This window comes from Desmodus rotundus, chromosome 7 (assembly GCF_022682495.2).
Source record: "Desmodus rotundus isolate HL8 chromosome 7, HLdesRot8A.1, whole genome shotgun sequence".
In the NCBI taxonomy this organism is placed as follows: Eukaryota; Metazoa; Chordata; class Mammalia; order Chiroptera; family Phyllostomidae; genus Desmodus; species Desmodus rotundus.
The window spans coordinates 16926415-16940995 of record NC_071393.1 but is presented as its reverse complement, the minus strand read 5'-3'; the positions used below and the strand labels follow the sequence as shown (position 1 = coordinate 16940995).

Here is a 14581-nt window from a genome sequence, read left to right as displayed (position 1 = left end):
CCAAATGAGATAGGTATGAAAATGTTTTGTAGCCAACAAACCACACGCAGGCCTTAAGTTGCCATTACTGTCACAAGTGCTCCTTGTGCAGGTTTGTCAACCACGTGTGTCCTCTGTAGTGTTTACCTGTGTCCGTTTCCTAGGCCCCGGTAAGCCTTGGCTTGGTCTTGCATGCGATTCAGACTCTGAGCCACAGATAAATATTGTTCATAGTACTTGATAGCTTCCTCATAGTCGCCCAGGGCCTCGTAGCAGTCCCCCAAGTTGCCGTAGGCCCGGCCCCTGTCGAGCACAGACTCGTTTCCACTCAGCTGCTGCAGCATGGCCAGCTGCTGCTCAAAGTAGCCGATGGCTTCTTCCATCACATTCATGTTCATCTTCGTGATGCCCATGTTGCCATAGACCTGGGCCTCGAGGCTTGGATCCTTCAGCTTCTGCCCTAGGTCCAGCTGCTCTTCATAACATTTGAATGCCATTGTGTATTTCCCAAGGGCCATGTAGACAGCAGCCAGGTGCCCGTGAGCTCTGCACTCCCCCGGCAAGTCACTCAGCTCTTGATACACCTCCAGTTCCTGCGTGTGATAACCTAAGGCCTTGTCATACTTCTGGACCATTCGGTAGGCAGTGCCCAGTGCTGCATACGCACTGGCCTCCAGTCTTCTGTCCTTTACATGGTGAGCTAAGCCCAGCTGCTGCTCGTAGAATTTTATTGCACCATTTATATCTTTTTTACAGATGAATATATCACCCAGGTTCCCTAGGGCTCGAAATTTAGCCTGGGAATTATTCAGGGACTGAGCTAGGGACAGCAGGTACTTTTGACACTCTTCAGCTTTGCTGAAGTTCAGCAGAGCCTTGAATGCTAGGCCCAAGTTGCAGTAAGCTTTCGCTTGGCTCAACTTGTCGTGAAGGTCTTTGGCCAGGGCCAGATCCTGCTCGTAGTACTTCACGGCCTCCTGGTAATTTCCAAGGCAGTAATGGGCGTAGCCGAGATTGTGGCAGACCTTTCCTTCCCCTTCCATGTCTTGTAGGTCTGGAGAAAGCCGGAGGTACTGTTCATAATAGGGGGCAGCTTGGACATACTCCCCTCGCGAGCAGTGGAAGTTGCCCAGGTTGCTGAGGGCCCGAGCCTCGCTCTGGATGTCACGCAGCTCCCGGGCGATGTTCAGGTGGTTCTGATAGTGTTGCAGGGCCCGGTCATGGGCACCCAGGGCCTGGTAGGCCACAGCAAGGTTCCCGTGCGTGGATGCCTGGGAGGCGCGGTCATTCACCTCCATGGAGATTTGCAGTTCCTGCCGATGGTACTTGACGGCCTGGTCGTACATGCCCAGAGCGTTATAGGCATTGCCCATGTTCCCGTAGGCACGGCCCTGGGCAGCGTAGTCACTCAGTTCCTGGGCGATGCACAGGTGGGTCTTGTGGAGTTTCAGCGCAGTATCATAATCACCTTTCATCTGGTGTATAATTCCTGAGGAAGAGAATTAAAGGAACAGAAAAAGGTTGGAATGACTGATTAGCAATTTGGAAAAAAAGGTAATTTGCAACTCAATTTACACTCACATACAATCCAGATGAATTAAAGAGTTTAAAATAACAGAAGGTAGAATTAAATATTTATTAGCTCTCCAGAGGGGGGTTGGCTTTCTGTGCTTTGAAGCAACAACAACAACAAAAATTGACAGATTCTATTACAAAAATAAGATGTTTTCTACTACTAATTTATATGTATATATAAATTAAAAGGCAAACACAATACTGGAACATATATAAAACATATATTAAAAATTCAATAGCTATTTGTGTAAAGATTTTACTCGGTCTGACTTTTTTAAATATCAAGATTTAAATTTACTGAAACAGGCAAAGCACCTCGTGAGCAGACAACTCACAGCCAAGGAAATCCAAAGAGTAACCAGAGGGGAAAATGCTAATTTGTTTTAATAATCAAAGAAATGCAAAATAAAGCAGCCCTGAAGCACCATTTTACTTTTACTAAATCAGCAAACAAATGATTTAAACAACATTCTACACTGATGAGGTCGCCCTGAAACTGGTGAGCACACCCACTGCTGGACACAAGCTGAAACGGCCTGGGGAGAAGCGGCAAGGCAGGACCCGCAGAGCGCCTGTGAGGCCCTGCAGCTCAGGGGAGCGTGGGGTTCTAAGGAAACCCTTCCAGGAATGCAAAGGCTCCATGCATAACAACGTTTACTGCAGCGGTACAGGCCAGTGGAAGATCAGAAAGAACTTAAATGGCAAACACTGGGGGATGTCTATCAATTTGGTGGAGGATCGTGCAGTCATTCAAAAGATAATTATGAAGTCTATGCAGAAAAATGGAGGGAGGGGGTTCTTATAACAATGCTAAGTGGAAAAAGCAGAAAACAATGCTGTGCGCTCCCTGCGACGACAACTAGGGGGAAAATGTGCACATGGACAAGACCTTGAGGGGATTATGCAAAATTAAGAATAGTGGCCTTGTTAGGTGACGGGATTTAGATGATTTTTGTTCCGAAATTTCTTTGCAGCTTTTCCTGTCAACAATAATAACACTTCAAACAACCCTCATAAACTATGCTATAAGCTACTAAGCTAAGTTATTGTTCTCACAAGCAATTCAAATGAGATGTATCATAAATATCAAGTAGTTCCAAATGAGGGATATGGTAAAGGTAACTTCCGAGATGACTCTAAGGTGAGCGTGGTTCATCCCAGTTACAGCTGGGGTTTGCAAACTGGTTTCTCCTTGCCCTTGGTTTTGACTGTGCTTTTTCACACATCAATGTGTGAGCTTTGCAGTGGTGGCCAAAACCTGCAGAAAATACAAAAACTCAGACACCAAGATGGGTTCTTCTGAAAATATCTGAACTGAGAAAGAAAGCTGTCAAAGTCCAGCCAACGCAACCTCCTTATCTCTATGCACCTTCCGTTCGTTTCTTTCTTTGTTCATTTGTTCATTCATTCATTCACTCCCACACTGGCCCAGGAAACACTGAGTATTGTATGCTAATCCTGTGGGGGGTAGCAGGGGGAGAGAGAGAAAGGAAGACAGGAGGCTGCTCTCGAAGAGCACGCAGGATCATAATGGAGACAGTCGTGAAACAAGTCCGTCAGCACACACAATAAACGCTGAGGTGCGGAGCCGAGGGGGAGCACGGCAGTTTCTCTTCTGCTCCCGCTTCCTCCCTGCCTGCTCTGGAGGCCTGCCCGGCCGCAGGAGTCGTGCCCGTCTCTGGGACCAGCCATCAATCTGACACTAACTGGACTTAGGGTTCTGGATACATAATTGAGCCTCTTTGGGCTTTGTAAGGCTCACCTATAGAATGAGAAAAAATAATTACCGGCCTTAGAGGGTGGTTGTAGGGGTCAAATGAAATAATGTATGTGGAAGTGTACTGTAAACTATAAAGTGAAATTCCAATATCGGTTATTGAAATTACTAGATGCTTTTAGGAAAAGGAATTCCGGAGGTGGTACAGATTAAATAAACAATGGCAATTCTTCTGTGTATTTGCTTGTATGAGTTAAATATTTTGTAATTTAAAAATAACCAAGAAGCCACAGTACTCTAGATAATGCAATAACATGGCACCACTAAAAATGACAAAGTGGAAGTTTACATATTGACATGGGAAAAAATTCCAATATATTAATAGGATATATGGTCACAAAACAGTACATTTTAATAAAAATGTTAACAGAATGGGTGTATATACTTATATGCTTACATTTACACTACACATACATATAGCATAAAATTTATGTCAATGTTAACAGTAATAATCTTTGAGTGTGGAACAACAGGGCATTTTTTTTTTATTATCTGTATTGTGTTTTTTTCTATGATGAATGTGTAACTCTTGGTTTAAAACTTACTGAGAGTATTTTTGGAACTCTGATCCAACAGGAGGAGCACTCTTCCTGGGGACTGGGTCTGGCCACTCCCCTGGGTTGGAGATGTCACCAGCATCTTAGTTGGAAGGATCAGAGTTTTTCAGAACCTGCCTCAAGGTTAGAAACTCTAAGTGGCCCAAGAGGCACTACCTTAGCATTATCTGGAACCCCTTCTGGTGGTGAAAAATTATTAGTGACAAACATTTCAGTTCTAAAGACCTGCATTTGGCCTTAAACTGATTTTATCTAAAGAGAGAAACTTTTAGATTTCAAATCTCCAGGTAACCTTAGAGAAAATGAATCACTTTACTGACTCTCTCCTCCGTTTCTGCATTTCTGAAATGAAGGTCAGAATACCCGCCAGGCCCTGAGTCCTTCCTTACGGCCAGGGCCGGAGCTGGGGGCGGGGGCAGCAGCAGGGCTGCAGCTCCCTCTGAGCACCTTCTCCCCAGCGATGTCCTTGCATTGCATTTCCCCTCACAGCTTCTGGATTTCGTTGCAATGATTTTTAAGCCAATATAATCACTAGCTGGTTGCTAAGATGATGTTGAAACCTTCAGAGAAGGCAATCAGAGGAAGCTTGGGTTTTTTGTCTGCTCCCTACCACGGAAGACACAGGTCTCCTTGCTAGCCCCCCACCCTCCCTACTTGTACTCTGTCATGCAGTAAACCGGCTAAGCATCTAGAAGGCACACTATAATGGAAAAGGACGGAACTGTAAGTCAGAAGTTCTGTTTTACAAGCCTGGCTCTCACCTCACTCAGCTGGGTATCTTTGAGACAGACTTTATGTCTCTGAGCCTTTCTTTTTTAAATTGAAAACTTTTTGGTGGGGTTTTTTTTTGCCTTTTTTTATTGTCTTTTATTGTTTGTGCTATTACAGTGGCCCCCACTTTTCCTTCCTTTGCCCAGCACCCCCACCCCCACCAGACAATCCCAAATCATTGTCTGTGTCTCCGGGTCATGCACGCAAACATGTTCTTTGCTGATCACTTCACCTTCTTTCACCCAGTCACCCCCTCTCCTCCATGGAATGTCGGTCTGTTCCATGTCTACGCTTCTGTTTCTATTTTGTTCGTTAGTTTATTTTGTTCGTTAGATTCCACATATAAGTGAGATCACATGGCATTTGTCTTTCACTAACTGGCTTATTTCACTTAGCATAATATTCTGCAGGTCCATCCATGCTGTTGCAAAAGGTAAGAGTCCCTATTTTTTTACTTCTGTGTAGTACTCCATTATGTAAATGGAACACAGCTTTTTTGCCCACTCAGCTAAGAGGGGAACACAGGCTGTTTCCAGATCTTGATCTTGGCTATTGTAAATAGTGCTGCTATGAACAGAGGGGTGAATACTTTGTTTTGTATAGGTGTTTCAGGATTCTTAGGATGAGTACATTCCCAGAGGTGGAACTGCTGGGTCAAAAGGGAATTTCATTTTTAATTTTTTGAGAACGCTCCATACTGTTTCCCACAGTGGCCGCACCAGTCTGCTTTCCCACCAACAGTGCACTAGGGTTCCCTTTTCTCCACATCCTTGCCAACACTTGCTGCTTTTGACTTATTCATCGTAGCCATTCCGACAGGTGTGAGGTGATATCTCATCGTGGTTTTATTTGCATCTTTCTGATGATTAGTGACGTTGAGCATTTTTTCACATGTCTATGGGCCACCTGGATGTCCTCGTTGGAGGAGTGTCTACGCAGGTCCTTTGCCCACAGTTTTTTGCCTTCTTATTGATAAGGTAGGGTCATCATCACCTCAAAGAAGTGGTATCAGAAACATCACAGTCTCCACCACTAATCTGTGTGACCTTTTTAAACGTGGTGTGAGCAGTATTTAGGGAGTGATAGAAGGGAAAAGAAATTCTGTCTCTTGCTCTTCTGGCCTTAGGAGGCAGGCCTAGTTAATAGGGAGCAGTTGGGACGATAATAGCTGCCCGGGCTCGATGATTTGTGAAAGGAACCGCCTGCTGGTTCCGGCAAAATGATCTGACCCCCAGCCAGCTTGCTGTGCACTCCCTTTCCCCCTTCCCTCCTCCTCATCGCACACTCCCACGGACCTGTCAAGGGTCACAGGAAGACTCTCTAAACAGCGGCTCTGGACACAGGCAAAGGTCAGAGGAGGTGGACCTGGCTGCGTGGGGACTTCTTCACGTGCCCTGCGTCTCCGCCATCCTGGCCGCTGCCAGCCCGGAGAATTCCGAGCGGAACATTACACACTCTTGGCAGCCTTTCTCTTCGCTGAGACAACACAAAAGCGGCCCTGCGCGCCACCGGCAGAGTGACTGCGCACGCTGAGGAGATAATCTGCAGATCCTCCTTCCCTTTGGAGTCCCCAGCGTGATTTTCCAGGGCCGTCACTCAGACGAAGGCTCACAGAGGGCCTGTCAGCGGGGGTGTGCTAGGTGACAATGTGCCGCCAGGAGGGGAATTAAATGAAGATTAGTGGGGCAGAAGACCGGCCACAAAGCAGAGTCCTCACAGGGTACGTGGAGAAAGGACATGTGGTTACAGATTCGTACGTTGGCACAGTGGGCTCTACCTGTGAATCGGGAGAGGTCACGGCCTGAGAAGAGCAGAGCCCACTTCAAAGAGCCATTCGCCTGCAACCCAAGGGCACGTGCTGGGCACAGGAAGTGCGGGGCACTCTGCTTCTGCTGTCACCGTCAGCTGCGTGACCTACAGAGGTGTGAACGGGGCGAGCCGAGCAGGGGAATTGGTACTGAAACTGGAAGATTTAATGTTTCAGCAGTGAGTTCTGGCTGCCTCTTCACTTGGGAATTCTGTAAAAGCAGGGCCTCGGGTGCCTCCACCAGCAGTGGCGGCGCTCTTCCCACTCACTGACAGTTACTGCTGCGGATAAACAGTGCCCACCCGGCCGGGGCTGGAAAGCTCCACCCGTCCGTCGGAGCATTCTCACCCCTTTCATCCTAGCCACAGTGCCAGCTATCCTCAGGGGACACGCAAGACTGGGGACTTGGAGAGGCCCTCTCACAGGCTCACTTTCTAAGTGACGTGGCCTGGGCCCAGTGAGAGGAAGTGAGTCAGTGGCAGCGCTGAGAAAGGAGCTCTTGGCCCACGTGCCCTCAGCGGTACCAGCCTCGATGCTTTCAAAATAAGCAGAAGACATGACGGAACTGTTATTAATTAGTCTCACTAGGTGTCACATTGGACAGTAGCTGTGTTTTTAAAAGTTCTCCTCTGTTAAGAATACATATGGAAGTATTTACAAATGAAATGGCATGGTGCCTGAGATTTACTTTAAACCACTCTAGCAGGGGTTGGGAAGTAAGCACATGTGTGTTTATGAAAAGAGATGAAACAAGGTCAGCAAAATGTTGATACCAGGGTTCTGAGTATGTGGGGGTTCATTACAGTGTTCTCTCCCCCCTCTGTAAACTTCCATAGTAGAAAGTTAAATGCGATAATAAAGATGTGCAGGGAGATGCACTGTGCATCCTTCTGCAGCCCGCTTTGGATCAGGAAGCTCTTCCTCTTGGCTAAGTCCTGATCTGGATGTTTAAGTTCATTTTTTCTGTCTTTGGGACGGCAGGAGAGGAAGAATTCAGCTGGCCACCAGCCTCCACAGCTACGGCAGCCTCCACAGCCCTCTGCAGGCTGGGAGGGGGACATGTGTAGACTGAAAGCAGCCCAGTGCTTTGCCCATTGCTTTGATTTGATAATCATGATATTTAGTTGTACCTTTCACTTCAAATGATCTTAAAGGGCAGGATGATATTTTGTCTTTCAAACAGGCAGCGTGGGAGGGGATGGCAAAAACAGCTGGGAACACCTGCCCCACAGAAACAGCGATGCATGTTCGCAACCGCTCCTCCCAGTGCTCCTCCTCCTCCTCCCCAGGCCCAGTGCTCCTCCTCCTCCTCCCCAGGAGGAGCGGCCCCAGTTTCTCCCGGGCGCCCATCCTTCCGACTGTAGACATCTTTCAGTTGCCTGGACCCCCTCCCTCTCAAGTTTCCACACAGAGTTCCTGTATATTGTACCTAAAATATCTCAAAGCTTGGGATGGGGAAGAGGAGACAGACCTGGTGAGTAAACAGGTGCCTGAAGTCAAAGCGCTCTGTATTAGAAATGCCACCCTTGGATGTTTTATCTCATTTTCCAGTTACTAGTTATGTACTTGGAGACAAGTCTCCATTATTTTTGCCAGTGGAGGACAGCAAAGGTACAGGTATTTTTACATGGAGGAAATTCCAAAATCAGTTACATGGTTTCAGCTACAAGCATCTTCCCAGGAGGTAAGCTTTTCCTGAGAATTTGTGCCTGGCTGTCTGTTTGATGACCTCGTTCACACTTCAGAACAGTCCTGCGAGGCCAGCACTGTAATCTGAGACCCAGAAGACTCAAGAACTTGGGGCCGCTCAGCTCTAAGGGGCAGGACCGACCTTGGGACCTTGGCTCTTCTGACCCAGGAGTCCATGCTCTTTCGCCGGCACCCCTTCTGGAATGAAGCTGGTGAGAGGCGGTCAAGACTTTGTACCCATTTCTTCTCTAGGAACAGCACACTGCCACGGCAAACCAACCTTGAGGCAGCTGTGTAAGAATAGACTGACGGTCTGGCTAAATGTGTGTGCAGAGCAAAGAAGTACACACACGAGATCAGAGAACCCTGAGGGCTACAGCAGGAGGAGGCAGATGCAATCACCTGTGTGGGTGCCACCTCTTGGGCCATCGCCTGTCCCTTCTGCCATCGTTTATCTTAATTACATCTGTCTGCTCTCCTACCAAACCCACCAGGCTCTTTGTCCCTCCAAAGGAGAAGTGAGGCGAGAGCCTGTTATCTTCTTTTGCTTCAACAGCAATTCAGGATGTCTTCAGTGACATTGAGAGTTCAGTGGCATTTCTGTCCCAGATCCCAACTGCCCCTCCCTCTGTTTCCATTCTGAGGAGCCCGCTGTAATAAGGTCGCAGATGCCACCTCTCCCCCCCATAAACACACTCCATTAGACACTACCTGTCTTTCCCTTATTCCACCTTTTTGAGGTATAACTGACAAATAAAGTTGTATATATGTAAAGTATACGGTGTGATGATTTGATATACATCTACATTGCGAAGTGACTGCCACAATCAAGTTAAACAACATTCATCATCTTTTGGGGTGAGAATCTGTAACATTTACTCTCAGCACAGTTCATGTAAGTATTACTAACTACAGCTGCCCTGCTGTACTTTAGATCCCCAGAACTCACCCATTTTATAACCAAACGTGGAGGAATTAAATGCAGCCCAGCAGAGAGCCCCTAATTGTTCACTCCCTGGCCCTCGAGGCTCCCTTGATGCTGAACGGAGGCAGAGTTTGTTCCTCTGCAGCCCCTTCCTGCCATCGTCCTAAAACCTCGGGTCAGTAACAGTGACAAGAAGCCCGGCTGGAGCCCACTGGAGCCCACAGATAATTCACTGCCTTCATACCTGGCCCACTTCCCTCAGATGGTTAAAGACCAAGACTGCCGCTCAGAAACTCCCTGGTTCTGTACGGCTGTAAAGATCCTGAGGAAGCAGAGAAGATTAATTGTGCCGTGAAGTCGGGGAAATAATAATTAAGCCTATTTAAGAAGGAGGTGGCTAGAGAGGTGCGCCCTGGAGATGGATGAGGTAGGAAGTGCTGGGCACAGTCAGCCCTAATGGCTGTGGCCAGGCCACTGAGAGAGGACTTGGTGGGAAGCCCAGAGCAGAGTGAAAAATATGCCGGGCCTGCCCGACCGAGCCCCGCCATTAGTCACTGTTTGGAAAAGGAAGACTGTGCCTGGTTTTCATTCTGGATCACAATAAGAGGTGGGAGGTACCCTCATGAGTTAACAATGCAGAGAATGCTACAGGGAGTTGGGAGCTGTTTCAATATGAAACCAACGGTTCTTTTGTTTCAAGGTCTGGGGTAGAATTACTGAAATGCAGAGATGGCTGCTTCTGCCCTTCCTGGGAGCTGAGCCTCTAAAAACTGGACCAATCCCACCTCCCTGGAACACCTTCTAAGGGTGCCCATGGCCTGCAGAGTAAAGGGTTGCATTTACAAGCTCTCCAGATCCCGTGCTAACCCACTCCTTCCTGCCCGTGCTCCCTGGGCTATGCCAGCCGCGAGGCAGCCCCACTTGCCCTTCCGCTCCGTCCCGCCCTGCTTTGTATGCCTGATTTTCTCGTTCCACTCGCTTGGCTTGGACAGCCTTTCTCCCCGATCTGTGGCAGAATTTAATGATCTATACTCTCTGGTCCTCTTCCACATCCAGATATGCATTTCCCTACTCAGGAGAAGCTAGGTATGCCCAATGAAATGTGAGTGCAAGCGACGTGTTACTTCCAGACAGAAGCGTTTAAGATATCCCATGCGCTCTCTTCCCCTGCCTCACTGACTGGGGGAGCTACGTGTCCCACAGGGTGCTGCTGTGGGAAGATGGAGCCCTAGCAGGTCTGGATTAGGGAGCTGTCCCGGAAGGTTGTATGAGCCTGTGGTAGGCTGTGTGTGGATAGACTTCCTTGTTTGGGTCACTAAGATTTGTGGACTGTTGTTACTGTATCAGACCCTAGAACATCCTGCTGGACGTGCCATCTAACACCAAGTCCTTGTCATAACCTGCAATTTCAAACTGTCCTAGCAAAGTCTGTATGAGAGGAGAGGTACCTGTTAATAATAAAAGTTTCCTGAGAGGCTTTTATGTCATCCACCCTTCTGGATGTTCTAAATTCTAGCCGTGAATCAAGTGAGCCACTAAAATTTATAAACCTAAACCAACTTATCTTGGACCCATACTGAATAGGCTTCAATGAGCTGAGGTTTAATCTTAATGCTCTAGGGTTGATTTGTTTCGATTCAAGTTTGCTATTAGAAAAAGCATACTGCAATCTATTATAACTGTACTGTTAAAATTTTATTGACACTATAAATTTTGCTACCAGAATTCCTTATATAAAATCTCTCTGGAGAAATTTCTTTTAAAATTCAGCTTTCCTTCCCTTAAGAAATTCTATGCTCCCATCTTTGGGGTAATGAGAATTATGTGTTGCTCTTTTTGCTTTGGCCACCAGGAAATTCTGACTCAAACTTTTAGCTTTCACAGGCTGCATGTTTGGGCTCTTTTCCCTGATCTCAGTTTCCTACTTTTATTTCTATTTCCTTCTTCTTAATTTTCGATTGCTATTTGTATCATCATTTGATATTGTAAGAAAAGTAAAATCCTTTATGGAATGAAACAAGTTGTAAACAAGCAAGCAATCAAAAAACCCTTTTACCTTTGTTGCAAGCTCACCTGACTGCCTTGGTAAACTGCAGTCAGACTGCCCCCTAGACTTTCCTGCAATTTGTTTCACGGACCCTATTCTATCAGCTTTAATAACCCCCAAGTGCCAGTTGCTTGGAGACAGTTTATGGTAGAAAGGCGCTGTGACCAGAATTGGAGGTTCCCTGTTCCTGGCTCTACCATTTCACTGCCTTGTGCTCTCAGGAAGTTACTCCTCCTGGCCTCAAGTTGTCGTCTAAGTGTGAAACTCTGCTTTTTATGGTATTGGTATTATTCCAAACAGCTTTGATACTGTAATTTGTAATCTGTAATACTGTAGTCCTCAGTATTACAAATAACAAAATCAAAATATGCCACTCCCTCTAGCATTATTTTACTATAGAATGTAATTCACGCTACGTCTTAGATGCCATCATATTTCCAAAGCGGGCACACCGAAGGGAACTTGACACCAGGTCATCTCAGCTAAGGAGAGGGAAAAGCCATGAGCTCTGAGAATACCACAGCCGAGCTCTGCCTGTGATGTGAGAATGGGGCCTGTCTCCTTGAAGTGTGTGCCCGTGAGACAGGAGGCCCCCAAGGGCACTAGGAAACCTGGCGGGGTGCTTTCGGTTGTCGGAATAGCTGGGGGCCCACACTGGCAGGCTGTGGAGGGGTCGGGTGCCTAACAACCTGCACCACGGGGGAAGTCCTGCACGAGGAAGAGCCGTTGCAGCCCGAAAAGTCAGCAGACCATGCGGAGAAATGCGGGGTGCTCAGAGGTGGTTTTGTGCTCTGTCACTAATTAATACTAATAATAGTAAAAACTTCATTTCTGTACAGGCATTTATTGAAGATGCTAAAATTAATTATCAAAGTTAATTACTTAGGAAGTCTTTTGGCTGGTATCCAATAATTCAAGCAAAAGACTGAGAAACTGGAAACCTTAATTTTAAAATCTGGCTTACTGACTGACTGCCTTCACCAGTTTCTTACCTGTGAAATGCGATTCACTGAGAAAATAAATTAAAACACACACACACACACACACACACACACGCACGCACAGGCTTCCTCCCAACTTTATTATGATAATTAATAAGGGAGAGGGGAACCCTTCCTAATTAATAAAAATATGTAGTAGTAGCAGAAAGAATGATGACAATAATTACAAAATTCTCCTTGTTTCTCATTTAATACCATGACACCAAGACCCAAGTACGTGACTCCAAATATGTGATTCCTGCTCAGAGTTCTCTCCTAAATCTTAGTCTCACAAATCGAACTGCCAACTGGATACACCACAGACAACCTAAAACGCAAGGTTCCCCCAAATGTTTGTGAATTGTTAGGTAGAATTAAACCTAACCTTTTATGGCACTTGTCAGTTTTCCGAGTCCTTAGGCCCCCGCTATTTTTTTTTTTTTTTGACTCGGAAACAGGCAGAGTGGCCGGGTCTGCTACTGGAGACACTCACAAAGGCCACACGGTCACTAACTTACAGAACTAGGACCTGAACTCAGGCCCACCAGCTCCCAGGCCAGCACTTTTCTCCTGGTTACTTTGCCCCTCTGAGAGTCTGAGGGAGCAATTGCTGCCAAATTCAGCTGGGCAATCTGGGGTGAGGACAAAGCCCATCCTCTAGGGCCACATCATTCTGTCAGCCCAGAGAGCACGAAAAGATGGCATGGTCTGCCCAGACCAACAGGGAGCCCTGGAAACAGACAGGGAAAGGGAGGAGGAACAGAGGAGCTGGCCAAAAGAACAGCCCTTCAAAATGATTTCACTTTGCAAATTCAATTGCAAAGACAGATGGATTTTCCAGCAAGGCTGGAGAGCAATTTATGAAATCTGCTTTCCCAAGGCAATTGGGACTGAAAAGCTTCATTTTAAAAATTCACACTGGATAGAAAACTCAAACTCTATGACTGTGTGAAGTGTTCTAGCTAGATTAAGCATAATGCTATCAAAACAAGTGATTCATATATTCTGCTCATTTTTTCTATTAGTACATGGGCTTTTGGTTAGGGCATTTTCAAAAACATGGAAAAGAGCAAAATGGACTTGAAATTGTGAATCCATGTACTGCTTTCAGTTTTCTTCCCTTTCCATCTAAATGTGATTACTTCGGAAATTAGAGGCTCCCGAGGCTGGCTTGCTCACGCACAGAAAAGAGATGGCGTGTGAACGTGTCTTGAGCTCTTGTGGCCGCTCAAATCTAAAACCCCATTCACCTCCTTTATTCAAGTTGTAGACTCAGAGGGTCAGAGGAGCCTGTAGAAATCACCTGAACTATAGCTTCCCAAAACGTCTGTTGGCTCTTGACATACTGCAACTTTGTTACATCAGGAAGGGATGGGTCCCCGTCTGTCTGTCCTGCCAAACCAGTCACCTGTCCATCTACACTCCTGTCTCCCGCCAACCACTTCTTCTACCTAAATATAAATGAAGAAACCACCCAATCTTTCCCACCCTAATCACATATAGTAATGCTAATGCAGAATGCCATTAGTGCCAAGACCCAGAGCAGACACCTTTAATGCTTCTGTGGCCTTCTTTCCATCCTCTTGGTGTGCATGTTTTTACATTAGTGAGATTCTATAATGGATTAAAATTGAACATAATAATCTCGAAAATATGTTTTCAATTATAAAAATAATACATGTTAAAAATGCTCTGGCAGACAGCAAAGTTTGGCTCACCCAGCACTCACTTTGAACTTCCTCTTTCTCCCTTGTTCTCTTTGGCTATAGGGCTTGAAAGCTAAATATTCATTCTTCCAGCCTCCCTTGCAGCCAGGGTTGGTCCAGTGACACTATTGTAATCGGTGGGCAAAAGCAGAAGTCTGCTGGTATTTTATGGAAAGCTTTTGCTTTCCTGATAATAGGATACACAGCAGCTGGCTCAGCATCCCCCTGCTTCTCCTGATTTGAATACATCATGATGCCTGGAGCTTCAGCAAACATCATGTGATCACGAGGCATAAGGAACTGGCATGAGAGCAAGGCCGAGGGAATTGCAGAATAACAGGCCCTGTTGTCCTTGACCTCTGAACCAGTGTCAGGTGCCTCACACTTAATGTTTTGTGAGAAGAATAAGCCTCTATTTGTTTAAGTCACTGTGAATCAGATTTTCTGTTTCTGAGCCAAACGATTAGTATATTCAATGAAGAAAATGTAAAATACAGAAAAATTCTATCTATCTATCTCGTCACCTACACGTGTCTACCTTCATGACTCTCCAAGATCATCATTGCTAACATTTTCGTATAGTTTCTGACAATTTGTTTTTGTGTTAGGGTGGATTGTGTTGCTTAAACTATTGAGATCGTATTTTACGTACTGATTTTTAAACATAATTAAAAGAAGACTAGGCTTTTAAAGGAAGACAGCAACAAAAAGGATTTTGATGACAGATATCTGCCATTAGCTCTTTACTTAGAATTAGGTCATTCAGGA

The 14581-nt window shown here is 46.1% G+C and overlaps 1 protein-coding gene across 3 annotated transcripts in view; it reads right to left on the bottom strand.

Moving 5' to 3' along the window:
• The window catches only part of TTC28 (tetratricopeptide repeat domain 28), a 569569-nt gene that overhangs the window by 100654 nt on the left and 454334 nt on the right, over positions 1 to 14581 (bottom strand). For all 3 annotated transcript variants that reach the window (XM_053927916.1, XM_053927917.1, XM_024567189.3), the window contains one exon: positions 127 to 1468. In XM_053927916.1, coding sequence (XP_053783891.1) covers positions 127 to 1468 — 1342 coding nt within the window. The remainder of the gene's footprint in view (positions 1 to 126; positions 1469 to 14581) is intronic.